Raw genomic sequence first — 19,865 nt, forward strand, 5'->3', positions numbered from 1 at the left:
AGTCCTCCCTTCCGATCTCTAGTACATTGGCGTGACATCCGAATTTGGGGCCAGGAAATATGAACTATTTCTGGCTGCAAACACGAACTTATCAAATACCTCATCTGATTAATGTTTATCTTTTCACTTAACAGAGATCCAAGTCTCTAATACCAAACTAAGCAAACCCAAAAACGCACAACATGGATCAAGAAATTACACAAATGGGGCAACAATAAACCAACCCCTCTTCTCTTCGTATTGTATTTAGCTTCAACACGCCAATTTTACAACTCAAAATGTATGTAGGTAGGTACAACTTGTAAAATATATTGGCAAAAATTGATTATTTTTTGGAAGAAAAGAAAAATGATGTGACATTTACTCTGCATAAATACACAAACGCACCAGGAACTTAAATGTTTATGGTGGCTTCCCAAAGCCTAAGAAGTCCATTACGACCGCCGCTGCATATCCTTTTCCTCTCGAGGTCCGTAGCAATACATCGTACCTGCATAGCACAAGGTAGTGAGTAAAACAGGGGAAACAAATATCCTTTAACAAGCAGATGCATACAGAACGGTAAAAGAAAATTATTATTATATCCAGAGAGAGACCATGTTTTCTTGAAGGAATAAAATGGTTAGGATTAGTGCATACCACAGCAACTGTTCTTTGTGGTGTTCGGTATAGTTGCCACCCCGCCATTTTTGTTCCCGTGCTAGAGAAGCTACCAAGTCTCTCTTGAGGCCGATGGAAAAGAGACATTGAATTATCAGCAGCTCCAATTCCTAACCAGTGTTCTGCAGCGTTGATTGACAATATAGCAGAGGTATGAACAGTAACATTTTTCACGCATCTTATACCTCCTGCATAAAAGCAACAGAAGCAATGGTAAATGCTTACTTTTCATTGAAGAATGGCAGTAATTTGAAGGGAAACTTAAATCATTTCTACAAACTCTGATATAATTATTTGATTAATTACAAAAAATCTTGTAGAAACCAACCAACATTATATTTTAATAGTCTCTGTTTCTTATCACAGAAAAAGAACCTAGAAATAATAATAGTTGAACATGAAAGAATGAAAAATAAAAATTCTAGAGTCGAGATCAAATGCTCTTACCCTCCACATTTTCCCAAAAGCGGAGTAGCCCATCAGTTGAACCTGGAACAGAAATCACATGTTATAATTCCAATAGTTTTATTGGCGCATGTGTAAAAGCATTGCGACCAAAAATCTTTGGAGAAGTCTAGGAAAAATAACAGAGCAAATAGAATAGGAGTGCCAACCTGTAATTATTCCTTTGTCAAGTGTGGAATATTCAACACTTAATATTGGGCCAGCATGGCATGCTAGAACAGCATCACATGTTCCTCGGGAAACAGACCACATTCTTGCGGTCCAATCATCACTACCAGTAACAACTGTGTCCCCCACCATTCTAATCGACCTGCATGATTGACATATAAAATACATGGCAAATTCAATATTTATCAAAAAAATACACGGCTACTTAAAAATTATCAACAAAATACATAAAAGAAAAGCTATGCTCCTTTAGCTCACCGAATCCATTTTGTGTGCCCTACAAGCTTGTGCATTGCCTTTCCCGCACGAATGTCCCAGGTGTTTGCAATGCTGATAATCCAAGAACTCAGAGGATTAATTTCTAGGCATTAGTTGAATAAATTTTTCATAATGAAGCATGCTTAATCGAGTTTCAATATACATACGCATCTCGACCAGCAGCAGCTAAAATTCCTGTGGAGTCATCATATTCCATGCATAGAACGGCACTAGAGCAACGACCAACAGTTGCCACACAAGTGTCAGTTCTAACATCCCACATCTTTACAGTTCCATCATGAGCAGCGGTTAGGACACGCTCACCAGACAGCATGCGCGCACAGCTAACCTACAAGGATGGACAATAGGAAGTAAAGTTCAATACGTACTCTACATCAAGGGTGAGATATTTAATTTCGATGGAAAGATTGGTCATTATTGTGTGACTATTACCACATTATAATATAACAACTAAGCGTTTGATTTTCCATTGTCCGGTAACTAGTCAACATAATAAGCAAAGTGAGTAAGCTCACCGGTGCATCATGGCCTTTCAACTCTTCTAGAAGCTGAGTAGTTTGCTTATCCCATACTAAAACAGACTGATCATCTGATCCAGATACTACCTTTCCTCGATCAGAACTTATTGCACGGACAGCTCTGTAACAAGGCCCAAAAGGACATGAGAGGAAGGACACTGAGCTATGTTGAATTAGTCATTATGACAAAGCATACTGCCACATAAAACCAAGTGTAGTAGGGCACATTGGATTTGATAAATGTACCCTGTATATAAAAGCCAACCATTTTTTTTTTTTTTTTAAAAAAAAAAAAAATTAGTAATACTATAGTAGATTTTAAATTTTAACAAAAGTATAGTCAACTAGTAATTGAAACAAAACAACAAAATGAAGATAATGATGATAGTAAGAACAATAGTAACAGTAGAAAACAACAAAACCTTGTGTGTCCCTTCAAGGTTGCCCGAAGTTCATTACCACGAAAGCTAGGATCCCAGATCTTAACCTGAAAGATTGCTGAAAAGAATTAATATACCCCTTCAGAGGGCAGACTCTTGTGCAATGGAATTATATGGTAGATATGCAGAGCTCACCGTGCAGTCTGTGCTTCCACTGATGAAGAAACCAGCATCTTCGCGGTCACCCACAAGATCCCAAACCTCTCTCCTCGTTACACAATGTAAAGCAGTAACCGAGCCACTATGACCTCTAAGTACACGCACATTGGTTTGAGTTTTCTTCTGCCCAGCAGCTGATAAATCTCGTTTACGAGGAGTCCCATTTTCATTTGTAGCTTAATGAACAGAAATTATGGTGATGTAGATGCAGATTATAAAAAATCAAACATAACGTGCAAGAGCCTAATCTTAGCAACAGATTTACCTGAAGAGCCACCATCAGAGGTCCACTTACGAACACGACTGAAAGAGGTGGATCTGGATGCAGTATCCCTGCTAAACATGCTCTGAACCCAGCTCCTTCCAACACCAGAAGCCTCAGCAGGCTGCTGATCCTCAACTGTGTTATCTTTTGAATGTGGAGATGCTAATCCATGAGACAACATGGATTGAGGCTTGACAGCAGTGATTCCCCAATAACCAATGCGTAGTTGCACAACATGCGACAAGAACCCTCTCAGCTGTATCTGAAAATACATAATTAAGGAATATCATCGTCAATGAATCGAAAAATCAAAGGACACTTCAGCTGCATGCATACAGAAGACAGAACCAACAGATGAGCACCTAAATTATCTAGCCAAGATAAAAATATCCAGTTGGAAATTCTAATCACATACAGAAAAGAAAACAAGGATAACATTATGACCTTAAGTAGAACTGTATAAACTGAAAGAAAGAAACAAGTTACTTACAAATTGTGTGTATCCAATGTTGTTCTTCTCTCCTATTGTTTCAATCGTGTACCAAGCATCAGTATCAGGAAGGCCCAATCCAGCCTTATGTTGATAAAAGACAAACTCATAATCAAACTAATGAAAACAAATGTAAAAGTTGAGAAGGGCCAGGAAAAGTGTAAAGATAAAAGAAGAAACAGCACCATGTGTGATTCCACAAATTTTAGCTGTGCAGTCACCAGAGAAGCATAGTTGGCCGACCTGATGAAAAAATGGAAACAAACATTACTTTGCAAAGATTAAATCTCACATGGTGCAATAGAAGTTTCTCATTTATTGTGTACTAAGCACAAGACTATCAATATTTTTGTACAATAATTTGGATGAAAAGAAAAGATACAATGTACAAGTATTATCATCAACTTCAATGGTCGGGTATAGATACTACTGTCAGTATTCTTGGTAGGTGGATGCTTGGTTCTCCAAATAAAATACACCCGGATGGGGCAGGCTAACATCCCCATAATCATATAATCACTATACTTGCATGCGTAGCACAAGTGTGCACTCAATACAACCAACAACTCAAAATTGAGCATTATGTTAAATACAGGTCATGCTACTGTATACACTCAAAGTTGAGCAGAAGTGCGCACTAAATGCAACCAACAACTCAAAATTGAGCATTATGCAGAATACAGGTCATGGTACAATATAAGGCCTTGCACACGGGATTTTGCTTAAATAAAGTATAGGAAACATGGACATCAAAGCAGGATATACTCATTGTTGCTACTAAAACTTTGAAGTAGGTTTACCAGTTTCATACTCAAGGTTACTATTTAAGTATGCGGTACAAGGCTTATACCATAGGAAACCCCTAACCAAACACCCAGAAAAAGGGAATGTAATGTAACAGATGAATTCAGTAGACCATAAAATCAAAGGCGGGATTAAGTAGATTTATCTAACAAGTAAAAAAAAACAAAAAAAGAAGATAAATTGGCTGAATTCTTACTTGTTTGCAGACCTCTCCATTAGATAGTCAAAGTACCCTTCCCAAAAGCTGCAAAATCATAAACATACATAAAAATTTCATTTGTGATTTTTATTGGATAAAAACTGATAAAATATAGATAGAGAAAGAAGTAATACAGAGAGTGAACCAGCAAGTTCACTTTGTAAACCAACCAGGTATGACAAATGTATTAAAAACGCAATTTAACATAAAGAAAGAGAAAAGAGCCACTATGGAGGGGGAAAAGAATAGGAACTACAACACAAATGTCAAAAAGCTTAGAGTTTAGTTAAAGCAGCCTACAAACAAGAAAAATGAAAGTAAGTTGCAGATAGGGAAGTTTGGAATAGCTTAGGTTCAAGTACTGCAAGTATGTTACTTATCAATAAACTCCAAAATATCATCTGGTTTTCTTTATTACTTTCTAATATCCACATTGTCCTTGTGGCTCCGAAGTTCAAAGGAGACTGGAAATGCAAGGATTTATTACACTTTGCACTGGTCTAGATTTAGAGTTTGACTCTGCATCTGATTGACACATTGCATAGACCCCCTACTTCCACTACTGAAAATTGACCTAAGTTCAAATTTTACAGAGCAGAAGAGAAAAATAGCGGCGTGATAGTTCAATGAGAAGAACCAATAACTGTTTGCAAGGGAAAAGTGAACATCAGAATCAATTGATGCTCAAAACTGAGGTGTAAATGAGTTCCAAGCACATACCGTAATTCCTCCCAGATGGACAAAGATATAAGATGGCGCTGAATGTAGTCAACAACATTATTTGCATCCTTCTTGTACATTTCAGCAGATACTTCAAGGGCATCCCTGATGGTCAACAAATCATTTCGGGAAGTTGCACGACTGATAGCTGTTTTAAGCTGAATGTAAATACAAGTTAATGTTGAAAATAATAAATAATAAAAAACAGATTATCACAAAATACATGTTGTGTATAAAGTATTAGCCTAATGATAACTCTGGAATGCAAGCCAATAAGCAACATAGTCAATGAGTGTTCGTTTGTGTGCTTGTGTGTTTGGGTAGCATATCCTTATACCCTGAAACCATGAACTAGTTTATAAGAAAATGTTTTGTTTTTTGCGGGATTACAAAAACCATAATAATGCTAAAAATTGAACCCAGGAAAATACAAAGTTCAACAAAACAGATTTTGAAGTTCCAAAATCTTAACAATTCATTGTTATTACTAAATTAGATCTATCTTCCGAAGAAAATTGAGTTTGTTTTTGCATACCAATTCCTTCACAGCAAGAAATTGTTCTTCAGTCAACTGACAGTGCCATCCCTGATTTATGTGCTCCCTTATACATTCAATGAACCCACTGCCACCAATCCCCTCCGCATCAGATTCAATTAAAGCTGCAAAGCCAATATAGTAATGTTTGTTAATTAACAGGCCCTTTGAGCTGCGAAGCAGATTAGATTTCCAAGAAATAGACATCAGACTTCCGCCTCGTCATAATACATGTGAGAGTTGAACACTCAAACAGCCATACCAAGGATTGTGCCATATTCAAATGACGAAAGAGGATCATCAGTGGGTCCCAATTTCAGAAGACGAAGCCACAGACCCTGGTCATCAACCACAATCACAAAAACACGCATATTTATTAACCAGCATGGTCATTCAATATCCAAAGGTTATATGGTCAATAGTTTTTCACGGAAAAAAAAAAAAGAGAAGAGTAAACTCCAAAAACTGATAATTTTGCATGATTATTAAGATATCCATGAATTTCTTTTAAATTAGTAAAATGATCATAACCAATTTCTTTTAAACTTAATAACATATTGATCAAGTAATGGACTATCATGCACTATAAACAGCCAACAAAAATGTGCAAAATACGTCCACTACATGAACAGAAAAATAAAAAATAAAAAATTGTACCTGCAACTTAACTTTTATGTCCAAAACCATGCACTCCCTTTCCGCCTGAATGACCAATGTTTCATAAAGTTAAGGAAAGATTAAAGTAGAATTACAACTACAGGGAATCATGTTGGAGTACAGAACTTACAGCCCTCTCCAATGGAGTTAGAGTTTCTGATTTGGAGTCTTTACCCACTAGGACAGAAGGTGAGCTGAGAGAGAAACAAGAAAAGACAAGAAAGATTAGAAACTGTACTAAGATGTGTTATAATTAGTCTTCAACTCTACTGAACAAGATAATGTCATCATATCCCCTACAACTCAATCTAATAATATATATTGCCACCATCTTTTATCATAGATGAAAGCCTACAGGCAAAGCAAATATACAAAATCTGATTGACTTTATTGTATAACCAACTCACGAATTGGTAGAAAACCATATTTTAGTCTCTCAATGCAAGTAGAATTTGTCTCCAATAGTTTTCAGGTATTTTAAAATTCTCACTTCTGTTACATATATGAAGCATGTTTATTTCCAGATTGACTGTAAATTACAAACATGAACAAGATTTCATTTTCATCTGCAACAAATTGCCACGTATATATACCTAGAGGATAATCCACTTGCTGCAGCAAGGATCTGCCTCCTCTTTTCTTCTTGCTCTTCTGTCCTAATGTTTGAGGGAAACCTATCATATGTGTATTTGGCACCTGATCCTAAAATCCACGGAAAATTAGGAAAATTAACACCATATCAAGCTTAATATCTGTAATATCTTCTTCTGTTGACATAATTTTCAATCTTAAATAAACAGCAAATCAAATTCACCTGATGCTCCCACATCCGTATCTGCAATTGTTATAATCTCAGGCTCTACCAAATTTGATGGAAGAATTGAAATAGGATTTTGGCTTCTTCTAATTGCATCTTGTAACTTGTCAAGTAGGTTATTAGTGTTTTCTTCAGAACCTAATCCTCTTTCCAGATAATCCATGAAACCATGGGAATCCAGGAACTGTGTTAACTGTAAATACCAACAAAGAAATCAGTATAACACTAAGAGCCTAGGACAAGATATTTCATGAAATGAAGATTAAAATGATATTAAAAGAAAAAAAACGTAGTTGATATAAACCAACAACAACACACAAACACACATATTTGACTGGTTTGCTTGAAACTCTGCAATATGTAGAGTAACAATAAGAATAATCATCACAACAATTACAATTACAATCACAATCATAACTACATTAGTCATACCAATTACCATAATTATGACTATTGCAATTATATCTACCCATAATTACTAAATGTGAGTTGATCTCAAAGATAATGATGGGTGCAATGCAATGAAAATAAATACCATGGGTTCTGGTGGTTGGCCAGTTGACCGGGACCGCATCGTCAAGAATGCTTGAGTGTTGAAGACATGAGTAGCAGTAACTTCCTTGGGGAAAAGAAAAAAAAAAAAACAATTCCACCAAATAAAATTTAGAGGAATCTACAGAGACAAATGAATAGACCAATTCACACGACATCAAATTAGATAAAAGTTTCATACTATGAAGTTTCGGTAGCCACTTAAAAGTGATGCAAAGAACTTTAAGAACACTAACCTGCACATGAAATCAAGTGCAAAGAATATGTGTGAATACTTAACACTCTCCAAAAAGTAAGGCTTCAGAAACAACTAACAAGCCATTAGCTCAGAGGGAAGACATAAAGCTTAATTACCAACTGGTTAGCATATCTAAGGTTATTGCATAGCTTCAAGACCTCTCCAATATTAAATTTTGAACTTTAAGTAAAAGAAAAGAAGTGAATAACAATGACTACACTGGTGTTTGTTGGAGTATTATGAAAACCTATAATCTGCAATGTTGGCCACAAAATTTAAAATCAATCAAGGCAAAATTGCCCTTTCAGTCTTTTACCACAAAAGTGGAACCCCTACAATTATTACGCTATATTTCGCTTGGCACCAGAGTATCACCTAAGTTGAAGGTCGTGATCCTCTCCCCAAGGTTTGTTGCCACCTTTAGGATATTGCTCAGGCAAACTATATAAACCATCCTTCATCTGATCTATCCCCACAACATTGGGATGCAATAACTTTGTTATCTCCCCACGCAAATCTCCTAATTCTGGCTCTGGGATAGGAGGTATATCTTCCGTTGTTGTGATACGATTACACTCAAGGTCAACAACAACTACCTAGAACCACAAGGGGAAGGCAAGAAAACAGATATTACATCAGTAACTTTCTTACATGCTACAAAATTTCATCATGATTTTGCAATCTTTTGGAAAACATGAAAGAAGAAGTCACAAGAAAAAAAAAAAAAAAAAAGTAAGAATAGAGAGCTATACGAGATATGCAACATTGTAAAGAATATAAAACCCAAGCCCTAAGTAATTACATAGCATACAGCCACGAATTCCTGTGATAGGTACTTGACCAAATACAGGCAGAAAGAAGGGTCAGAATCAAATCCAAAGGTTTCCAAACATGTTGTTATTAGCAACGCTGTTGGGAACCTAACAACCATAGAATAAATATAAAAGACCATGAGATATATTGTTCAACCAGCACATGTAAATTAATAACTATAAATTGACAAATGTGCAGTTTTTTTTTTGGGTCATATGAAAGTGCAGTTTATGCAGAACAACTTACACCATCCATGGCCAGATTAGATGTATCAACGCCTGAATGAAGTCCCATCATATATGGCGTAGGCGCATCAATATAGTCTACGCCACTGAAAAAGAGTAGCGGAATGTAGACTTGCTTCCGCACAACAAACATGCACAAATTAGACAAGAGTCAAGTACAAGAAGCATAAAAGATAATACTACTGCATTATTTATTCCATCTTTGAACAAAAAATTAGTTCTTTGAAAATGTTGGAATATAAATTTTTTTGCCACCATAATGAAAAAAACTAAATGAAGCACAAGGGTTACATATTTATCTAGACCCATAAAAAGCAGGTCACAAAAGAACAAGTTTACCTGCCACCGAAATGGATAAAGTAAATGGCATATGGCTTCTGATACAAGGGTTAAAATTGAATATCTGCCAAAAAAAGGAGGACGGATTATCTAAAGGATGCACAAATACACGGCATTAAATTGTTCAAAGTCAGCTGCTTACTTGTTTGATCGGAGCAAAATTCTCCTCTCAAGCAACACGGCTGTGAAAAATTTAATTAAGTTGTCAACATCTAGGCACTGTACCAATGGCTGAAATGATATCTGCATTAAAGAAATATAGTCCGGTAATTAAGCAACCAGATCAATATTCAGCAAAAGGCAGAAGCATTCAACTAAAAAAGCAAGAAAACAATGAGGCTGTACATCAACATGGGGGAGCCCATCCTTTGGTGGAGCCTCCACAGAAAGCAGACAATTGTCAATAGCAAACAAAACTCGATCTTTTCCTGGAGTGGGCAAAGGTACAGTGGACACCAAAGATGCAATAACATCCCATAAGGGTTTGCTGTAAATTTTAAAGAAACATTTGGATTCTTACCACCATGAATCTCCATAAAAAAAAATACCATTAAAATTTACCAGCAGATGATACTTACCTACTTCCACCAGGGGAAAAACAAAGTGTAAATAATTCCTCTAGTGTATTCCTAAGTAAACGAAAGCTAGGCGACCGCGAAACTAGACAGATACATTTATCAGCAAATGAATTTGCAGGTATACAATAAGCTTCAGCAATATCCTCACTGACTGGATCTCGGAAAGCAATGCAACTAACATAAATTTTTGTCCCATCACCCTCTGCACAAAATTAGGAAAACACCCTTAGAAACAAACAATAAGACGTGGATACATGCACGCTTGCAAGAAAGTAACTGCACCTTTAGAAGCAACTAACTAGGAAATGATGATTAAAACCCAACATTCTAATGTTAAACAGAAAATAAATACCTCTATCTAAAGCTTTGTTCAAACCTACTAATCAAGAAAAACCACTATATGATGGCTCCAATATCCTCTGAAGATTTGTGCGATCACAAATTTCACATAATCCTAAATGTACAAATGTGTGTAAAACCTGTGTCATCATTCTAGTTTCTAAGCAACAACACTAACTTGAAGAACTAGTCAATTTCCATATTTTCTTCTGCAAATTTAATAGCGAGGGAAAACATATAGCTCTATCTAAAGCTTTGTTTAAACCTACTAATCGGGAAAAATCACCCGTATTAATGGCTCCGATATCCTCTGCAGCTTTGTGCTATCACAAATTTGCATAATCCTAAATGTACAAATGTGTGTAAAACTCTATGTGTTATCATTCTAGTTTCTAAGCGACAACACTAACTTGACGAACTAGTCAAATTCTATATTTTCTTCTGCAAGTTTAATAACAAGGAAACACATTCTTGAAGAATGCATAGAGCAGAGTGTAGAGCTTAATAATAACTACCAGTGAGAACAATGGGGTAGCTCCGTGGAATCGTGGAGGCGTCACTGGAATCATAGCCTGATGAATAAAACAAAACACCAGCTGGCAACACACACTGAAACAGAAAACAATAAAAGCACACAATCATCCAGATCATTCATAAAGCGCAGCTAAAATTGAACGAAGAAATGGATTTCGGAAAACAAACAGAAGAAAAGCAGAAATAGTAAGCAGCGAAGACTGGTAACTTACGGTTGGGAGCTGAGGAGGTGGAGGAGGGTAGAGAGTGTGGTTGGGAGGAGGGTACTGGTCCAGAAGAGACGGCATGTAATAAGTGCCAAACCCGTGGAAGCCTTTGCTACCGTCCAGGGTCCGAATCTCGGGTCCGATCCCGCACACCACTAAGTGCTCGAAGATCCGAGCCATTGGTCAATGGTCCTCTCTCCCTCTCTCTCACAAACACACAGAGAGATTGATTTGAGAGAGAGCGAGCAGGAGGCTGAGATCTGGTTCAGTGGATAGAAAATGAAGGACAAGTTGAGATCAATTCAGCCTCTGACTGAAGCTCGTTCTATGACAAGGGGCAGGGGCAGGGGCAGGGGCTGCTTTGGATTTCAATCATTCGTTTCCTGGTTGAAACATGAGTGTTGTTTATGATTCATAATCATAATTTCATAAATGTGTTTCTTCCGCAAGGGAAATAGAATCTCTCAAATCGCCCCAGTTTAGTTTATATATAACCACTGTAATTTCCATTGATGAAGACTTACTATTATGTTTTGTTATTACCTTTCAATCTCCATGCCACTTTTGTTGAGAAAATAAATCTGCAATGCCAGTTTCATTAAACGATCGAAAGAAAAATATATATATTTATGTAAATTACTAAGTTCTGTTTTCCTTCTTTGTAATTATTTTGTTACATGCCAAATTTAAATTTTATGAGAAACTTGGTACCTTAATTCAAGAAGATAAAGATATTCAAAAGAAATACATTACAATTTTACTCCTTTACATGGAAATAAATTGTTATTTTGCATGTTTTTTTGTGCACAGTGTTATTATTATTATTTTTAATATAAGTGATAGTCTAAAAATTATAGGAAGGAGGATTTTTCACATACATAACTATAATGCTGTAGGAATTCGAACCTGAGATCCCAACAAGTCAAGACTATTTTCAACTGGGCTAGACCTCGTTGGCTACTAACTTTATTTTTTATTTTTTATATTGACATGGTGTTACAACTCACTGGTTAGGTTCTTTTAAAAACAAAAGAAATGTCATTCCATAATCGAGATCAAGTAAAAAGCAAAAGGCTAGCAATGAGGGTGTGCAATTGGTATCACCTCACGCAATTTTCATAATTGTGCGTTAAAGTTGGTTTGCTACTTAAAAATCTCAAGACGGGCCAAAATTTTGCGCGTGGGGCTGTCAAAATCTAAAGGCGGGCCATGTGAACAGATGTGTCTTGACCCCATTTTGTGTACTTGGGTCGACTTAAACTCAGCCGTTGAATCTGTCTGGATGAGATCCAACGGCTAATTGTAAAAACAGTGGTGGGGTACGGCTGGAACTGTATAAATAAATATCAAACACCTTGTATGGGTAGAGCAAATGCCCCATCACTCAACGCACAGAAAGCTAGAATGAGTCCAACAATAATAGCCATCCTTCTGGTCTTTCTCACCTTCCTCTGCTTTCTCATCCACACCATAATCACTGCCTCCTCCTCAAGGCCAAAACTGCCTCCTGGGCCTCGGGCACTGCCAATCATTGGCAATCTTCACATGCTAGGCAACCTCCCACACCGTAGCCTCCAACACTTGGCCAAAAAATATGGCCCCATCATGTCCATGCGCCTAGGCAACATACCCGCCATAGTGGTCTCCTCCCCCACAGCTGCAGAGCTTTTCTTGAAAACCCATGACACCATTTTTGCCAGCCGCCCCAAAGTTCAAGCCTCCGAGTACATGTCCTACGGCACAAAGGGCATGGCCTTCACTGAATATGGTCCATACTGGCGGCATATTAGGAAGCTCTGCACTCTGCAGCTTCTTTGTCCATCAAAGATTGAGGGTTTTGCTCCACTGAGAAGGGAGGAGGTGGGGTTGTTTATTCAGTCGCTGAAGAAAACCGCGGCAGCGGGTGAAATGGTGGATCTTAGTGAGAAGGTTGGTGGGCTTGTTGAGGACATAACATATAGGATGGTTTTGGGGAGTAAAAATGATGATATGTTTGATCTCAAGGGGACTATTGAGGAAGCTCTGTTCTTGTCAGGGGCATTCAATATTGGTGATTACGTGCCTTTCCTCAGTCCACTTGATCTTCAGGTATGCTTTACATATCCTTACCAAACTTAATTATTATTATAATGCACTGTTAGATTATATATCATTAGTGTCAAGAAGTAAAGACAAATTTCAGGACTTTTTCATTTACCAATTGTCAATTCTCAACGCGTAGCTTTTGGAATGAGCTCACTTTCGTCGCCATTTTCATGTTCACACATGCACCCAAAATCACAAATAATATGAAGAAAAAAAATGAAAGATTGGCCATATCCTTTTCACATTATATTAATTATTTTCGTTAATGGCAAGGTTATTATGCATATGGCTCCAATCAGGTTTGGCCGGCCGGCCAGGTAGTATTCATATTATAATACGTAAAAGATATATATGATGAAAATTATATACGGCCAGGTAGTGTAATGATGAGCTCCAGTTTCTACATGGCGTAAGCAATTGAGAAATGCTTTGAAACCCATACTGGCTTTGTAATTTTTGATGAAAATTATGTGTCAGTTTTTTCACATAGCTATGTTGATGCCATTCTTAGTTAAGGAATTTGCATGAGTTGGAAAGTCACATGATAATTAGTGGAGGAGACTTATACCATTGTGAGTTTTTGAGCCTGTGCATTTTCTTTTGATGGAAATATGCTACCTTCATATGTTTTCTTGACCTCTTTGATTGTTGTTGTGATCTCATTATGCTTTGTTTTCGTCAAGTACTGAAAACAACATTTGAATTTGGGCACATTGTGTTTTCTAATTGTCATGTCGTGTGTTACTGCTCTGAGGCTAAATTATAGGAAATTGCTGTTCAACTGTTGTAGGTTTTTTGTGCAGTTAGTTTTCTTTTTTCTTCTATGTTTCGCTCGAGGACTAGCAATTTTACTGTATCATTGATCCTAAGAAATATTATATATCTTAACCGTATCTTCCTATCATATAGGGATTAGCCAAGCGCATGAAGAGAATTAGCAAGACAATTGACCAACTTTTCGAAAAGATAATTGGGGAACATGAACAAGTTTCTAAGAGCGGGCAAGTACAAGACCATAGTCACAAGGACTTTGTGGACGTGCTGCTTTCATTGATACACCAACCATTAAATCCCAACGATGAGCAGGTCTACATGATGGAACGAACAAATGTGAAAGCCATCTTACTAGACATGATTTCGGGTGCCTTCGATACTTCAGCTACCGCCATAGTTTGGACCCTTGCGGAGCTCTTGAGGCATCCCAGGGTAATGAAGCATCTCCAGGGAGAGATCCAGAGTGTGATTGGAACGGACCGAATGGTGGAAGAGAGTGACTTACCGAAGTTGGGTTACTTGAGCATGGTGGTCAAGGAGAGCTTGAGGCTGCACCCAGTTGCACCATTTCTAATCCCACATGAATCCATGGAGGACATTACAGTTGAAGGATTCGATGTACCCAAGAAATCGAGAATCTTTATAAACACTTGGGCCATTGGGAGAGATCCTAAAGTATGGTCAGAAAATGTGGAGGAATTTTACCCTGAAAGGTTCATTGATGGCAATATTGATCTTCGAGGGCATGATTTCCAGCTTCTACCATTTGGGTCTGGTCGAAGAGGGTGTCCTGCTATGCAACTAGGCCTAATCACAGTTCGTCTGGCTCTAGCAAACTTGGTCCACTGCTTTAACTGGGAGCTCCCAAGTGGCCTGAAACCTAAAGATTTGGACATGACTGAGAAATTCGGATTATCGCTGTCAAAAGCCAAACACTTGCTTGCCATGCCCACCTACCGCCTATGCAATCAACTTTCATAGTTCAGATCAGACTTCAAAGACATTCATCAATTTGTAATTGATATGCTTAATTATATTCCCTTAAACTCTTACTTAGAAGGAGTGGATTAACGAAATGTATCAAGAGCATGATATATATATATAGAGAGAGAGAGGCGTCTCTCAAATAAAATTATTTGAGGAATCCCTCTAGGACAAAATAAACATCAATTTCTTACTATTTAGATCTCGTTTCGTTCTAGGATCATGCGTGGGGGCATACTTGCTACATCACAATTACAATGACTGGCGTCATTCAACCCGCCCATTCTGCTACAACTCTTCAAGCATTCATTCCTCTTTAAAACTCTTCTCCTACCTTCCTAAGAATTTGACTTTGCATATATGCTAAATAAGTACACTTGCATGGTCTTCAGCTGCATTATTTGACCCCATTTGGCATATTTGGGTCAAGTTAAACTCAGCCGTTGAATCTCTTTATTGGATGAAACCCAACGGCGCATACCAACAAAAAAAAAAAAAAAAAAAAAACACCAATTTTTTAAAACATAGGGTGGTCATCCGGCTGTATAATTATCAAACACCTCCTATCAGTCTAACTACGAGCAAATATATGTACATGAATAATGTCTCTCACACCTCCTATCAGTCTAACTATGATTGCTTCAGCAATAGCCATCATCCTCCTCTTTCTTACCTTCCTCTGGTCTCTCATCCAGAGGCCGAGATACCAAAAACTGCCTCCTGGTCCTTGGGCGCTGCCAGTCATTGGTAATCTCCATATGCTAGGCAACCTCCCACACCGCAGCCTCCGAGACCTGGCCAAAAAATATGGACCCATAATGTCCATGCGTCTAGGCACCAAAACTACCATAGTGGTCTCATCCCCTGAAGCTGCAGAGCTAAATTCTTGAAAATCCATGACACCATTTTTGCCAGCCGCCCCAAAGTCCAATCCTCCGACTACTTGTCGTACGGCACAAAGGGCATGGGTTTCAGTGAATATGGTCCATACTGGCGGCATATTAGGAAGTTGTGCACGCTGCAGCTTCTTTGTCCATCAAAGATTGAGGCTTTTGCTCCATTGAGGAGAGAAGAGGTGGGTTTGTTGGTTGAGTCGCTGAAGAAAGCCGCAGCGGAGGGCCAAGCGGTGGATCTTAGTGAGAAGGTTGGTGAGCTGATTGAGGGCATAACGTATAGGATGGTGCTGGGGAGCAAAAATGATGATACGTTTGATGTGAAGGGAATTATTGAGGAGATCATATTGTTGACAAGGGCAGTCAACATTGGTGATTATTTGCCTTTCCTCAGTCCATTTGATTTTCAGGTACGTAAAGAAAGCATGTTAATTTTTGCAGCATTCATATCTATTTTCCTTATAATCAATAGTAAATTTCGCTTACCCTCCAAATTGAATTTTCCTTAACTGCAATTCATCACTTTTCGTTCCTATTAATAGGAGTGTCATTATAATGGATACAATATAAAGATTCAACCTCAGCCCCCACCTAAAATGTTAATTTTATATCTAGTTTTAAATTCTTGTTAAATACTGCCTAACCCTATCTCGAGAAAAATCCACACTTAGGCCATGTTTGGTATGCCTCATTATGCCTCACTGGACTGGACTATGCTATATAATACTTAAAACTCATGTTTGGTAATTAAAAAAAAGAGATTAAGTTAAGTGGGATTGTATAGTCCATCAGTGTAAAAAACCCTGGACTTGCTTGTCTAACATAGCGATGCCGAAATGTGGTTAGCAAAATAGCGAGAGCACTATTTTGAACACGCGAGTCCGAAACTGCTTGAATCAAGTTCAAAACCCCACCACCACAGTTCCAATCAAAACTTGCTGATGAGTCTCAATTAGCTATAGTTGCCGCTCCAAGTTGGCTTGGGCTAGTCAAAAGGCAAATTGATATATAGACATAAACTCAAGAAACCAACAAACCAAAAAGTTCAATATCCAATAATATGATTGAACCATTGGCCAAATTGAAAGGGAAGGAGGAAAAGCTTTCCTGGTGGAATTCAAAAGACAGAGAAAGAGCTCAAATCAATGAGTTGGCTCTGTCATCTAGCAAGTCTCTGCCAATAAAGAACTCCAACAATAGAAGCGGAAGTAGATCTAGCTAGCCCAAAGGCCAATTGAAAGACCCAAAATCAAAACTAGGGAGGCCAAGGAAGCAAGCTTCCTTATTTTTTCTGCAGCAAGGAGATGAAGGTTTTGGGTTAGTTTGGAGAAATATGGTGGTTTCGAGAGATAAAGAAAGAAAAAGTGTTTTTGAATGGTTTGGGGGCTTTTTTGTTGGAAAAAGAGAGATTTTTTTTTTTTTTTTTGGGGTGGTCACAGTGGAAAAAGAAAGGTAGGTAGAAAAAAAAAAAATTTGAATGAAATAGGAAGGAAAAAAGAAGAAGAAAATAACAAAAAGAAGAGGGAGAGAGAGAGAGAGAGAGAGGTTTAGGGTTAGAAAAGAAGAAGAAAAGGCTGGAAAAAAAAAACTGAAAACAGAAAAAGAGATAAATTAATAACATAATTATTTTTTAGTCCGACACAGCACCAAACATAGTTCTTCATTATTTTTACAATCCAGCTCTTTAGCCTGACGCAGCACCAAACGTAGCTCAGTACTTAATGCAGCTTAGGCCAATTCGAACTAATCCAAGACAGTCCTATAATTTAGTCCAGACAGTCTGCTGTACCAAACGACCCCTTAAGGGACACCACCACCACTACACTACATGTGAGATTTTAAGAAGAGTTATCTGTCCTTTTACTTTGTGAATTACACCATAATTGCCAATTTATTCTCTAGACATTTTTTTTCTCGCTTCAAGTTCAACTACATGAAATAGGGCAATTTAGAACTCCCCGTTAACTTTTTGAATGTCCATCAAAATTTTGTGAATATTAAGGGCACATTCGCAATTTTAAAGAAAAAAATACACCTTATTAAATAATAGTAGAAAAATTATATTAAAAAAAGTAAAAAATTTGATATAGATCCAAATTCTCATTGAGGAATTGGGTTTAATTCGGATTTGCTGACTTTAATCTAAGTCCTTTGATTTTTGTGCTACATAGAATTACATTCATTTTTAAATATTTTTTATGTAATCTTTTTATTATATTATTTTTAAAATCAATTTTTGTTCCAATGTTGCCCCTTATGACTTGAATCAGGTAATAGTCATTTATGTCATATTGCCTAAACCCTAAACCCTGTTGCCTATTGCATAGGTATATATATATATATATATATATATATATATATATATATGTTTTTTCATATTTTCGACAATGTGTAATAGTATTTTATGTACCTTTTTTAAGGTAACATACAATTTTATTTTGTCTATTTTTTGTACTTGACTTGCAAGTAGTCTTTTAATTTATGTTCCTCAGTCTTCTAATTTGTGTTTCTAGCTTATAGTAACACGATTTATCACTAAGTTTTTTTCGTTGCTAATAATAACACTATTTACCTATATGTTAGATACATAATTTAATATGGGTGCTTGTCTTATTGATCGGTATAATATATGGGTCTTTACTTTTTATTGATTAAATTATATTTTATCCATATATTAGGAACATTATCAATGAAAGAATTCAAAATTTAAATTCTGAAATTCAATTACAAGGAAATAATGCATTGAATTTAAATTTTCAATGTGTTTTCCTTAAAGAGTAAAATCGATACAACAAAAATAATAATAAATGTCAAATGACCTATAACTGAAACAAGAAATGCAAAGACTAAACCCAATGACATCTAATTATTGTTGGACGTAGATTTGGGAAGCTCTAAAAAAAGCACCTTACCTCCTCTGGCGAACCCGGCCCCCACCCCTATATATATTAATCTCTCTGTCTCCTCAAAATCATTTATCTGGTCTTTCCCCACCAGATCCGACAAGCCACTAGGAGGCGAGGAGACCTCATCTGGATAATTATCCCTATTAGTCTGAGGGATTTTGATAGATTAGCCTTCATATTTTATTGTCATTCGTTAGGATGAGTATTGAATTACCTTAAGATTGTCTCACGTGACTTTTCCACCGTGGTTCCACCCATGTGTGATAGTTTAGGCTTATCAAACACCTCCTTGTGAGCAAATGTATGTCCACCGACACTCTCTCTCACACCACAGAAAGCCAGAATCACTGCTTCAGCTATAGCCATCCTCCTCCTCTTTCTTACCTTCCTCTGGTCTCTCATACAGAGGCCGAGACACCGGAAACTGCCTCCTGGTCCTTGGGCGCTGCCAGTCATTGGTAATCTCCATATGTTAGGCAACCTCCCACACCGCAGCCTTCGAGACTTGGCCAAAAATTATGGACCCATAATGTCCATGCTTCTAGGCACCAGAACCACAATAGTGGTCTCATCCCCTGAAGCTGCAGAGTTATTCTTGAAATCCCATGACACCATTTTTGCCAGCCGCCCCAAAGTCCAATCCTCCGACTACTTGCTTTACGGCTCAAAGGACATGGCTTTCAGTGAATATGGTCCGTACTGGCGGCATATTAGGAAGTTGTGCACGCTGCAGCTTCTTTGTCCATCAAAGATTGAGACTTTTGCTCCATTGAGGAGGGAAGAGGTTGGTTTGTTGGTTGAGTCGCTGAAGAAAGCCGCAGCGGAGGGGCCAAGTTGTGGATCTTAGTGAGAAGGTTGGTGAGCTGCTTGAGGACATAACGAATAGGATGGTGTTGGGGAGCAAAAATGATGATACGTGTGATATGAAGGGAATTATTGAGGAGCTCGTGTTCTTGATAGGAGCAGTCAACATTAGTGATTGTTTGCCTTTCCTCAGTCCATTCGATTTTCAGGTATTAACAATAAATAAAAGGGGCAGTGTGACAAATTAATTAATAAAAGTAAACACCAATTCCTTACCATCGGCATTTCGATCTCTCTTTGGGGTCTACGACCAAGAACAGTTGAAACACTTTTAACCCCGGAACTAATCCGAGATCAATTGCTTATACATAAGGCTTGGCTAAAAATAATCTTTCAAGT

At 37.5% G+C, this 19,865-nt stretch overlaps 3 protein-coding genes across 4 annotated transcripts; 2 read left to right on the plus strand and 1 right to left on the minus strand.

The window, feature by feature from the left end:
* Positions 1-195: 195 nt before the first annotated feature.
* Positions 196-11,484, minus strand: LOC117627206 (DENN domain and WD repeat-containing protein SCD1). 2 transcript variants are annotated; one of them, XM_034359163.1, is made up of 30 exons: positions 11,027-11,200; positions 10,796-10,889; positions 9,942-10,143; positions 9,709-9,850; positions 9,506-9,606; positions 9,364-9,427; positions 9,026-9,139; positions 8,342-8,562; positions 7,910-7,964; positions 7,712-7,795; positions 7,174-7,369; positions 6,953-7,061; positions 6,490-6,553; positions 6,360-6,404; positions 5,965-6,040; positions 5,703-5,827; positions 5,168-5,325; positions 4,445-4,492; positions 3,630-3,687; positions 3,445-3,528; positions 2,955-3,216; positions 2,666-2,823; positions 2,513-2,577; positions 2,088-2,211; positions 1,719-1,900; positions 1,552-1,623; positions 1,275-1,435; positions 1,108-1,149; positions 640-848; positions 196-490 (listed from the first exon to the last, which is right to left on the minus strand). In XM_034359163.1, the coding sequence occupies exons 1-30, from the start codon at positions 11,198-11,200 to the stop codon at positions 395-397; spliced, it is 3,585 nt and encodes a 1,194-aa protein (XP_034215054.1). In that variant the 3' UTR covers positions 196-394. The 2 variants fall into 2 exon arrangements, with proteins under 2 accessions (XP_034215054.1, XP_034215053.1); XM_034359162.1 differs by having other exon boundaries at positions 211-490; positions 2,666-2,865; positions 11,027-11,484.
* Positions 11,485-12,401: 917 nt separating this feature from the next.
* Positions 12,402-15,014, plus strand: LOC117627749 (cytochrome P450 CYP736A12-like). The gene is made up of 2 exons (XM_034359979.1): positions 12,402-13,108; positions 14,015-15,014. Exons 1-2 carry the CDS (start codon positions 12,425-12,427, stop codon positions 14,858-14,860), a joined length of 1,530 nt encoding a protein of 509 aa, XP_034215870.1. The 5' UTR covers positions 12,402-12,424; the 3' UTR covers positions 14,861-15,014.
* Positions 15,015-15,827: 813 nt separating this feature from the next.
* Positions 15,828-19,509, plus strand: LOC117629153 (cytochrome P450 CYP736A12-like). Its single transcript, XM_034361658.1, has 2 exons — positions 15,828-16,166; positions 19,069-19,509. The coding sequence occupies exons 1-2, from the start codon at positions 15,828-15,830 to the stop codon at positions 19,507-19,509; spliced, it is 780 nt and encodes a 259-aa protein (XP_034217549.1).
* The last annotated feature ends 356 nt before the right edge of the window (positions 19,510-19,865 follow it).

Source organism: Prunus dulcis, chromosome 5 (genome assembly GCF_902201215.1).
Source record: "Prunus dulcis chromosome 5, ALMONDv2, whole genome shotgun sequence".
In the NCBI taxonomy this organism is placed as follows: domain Eukaryota; kingdom Viridiplantae; phylum Streptophyta; class Magnoliopsida; order Rosales; family Rosaceae; genus Prunus; species Prunus dulcis.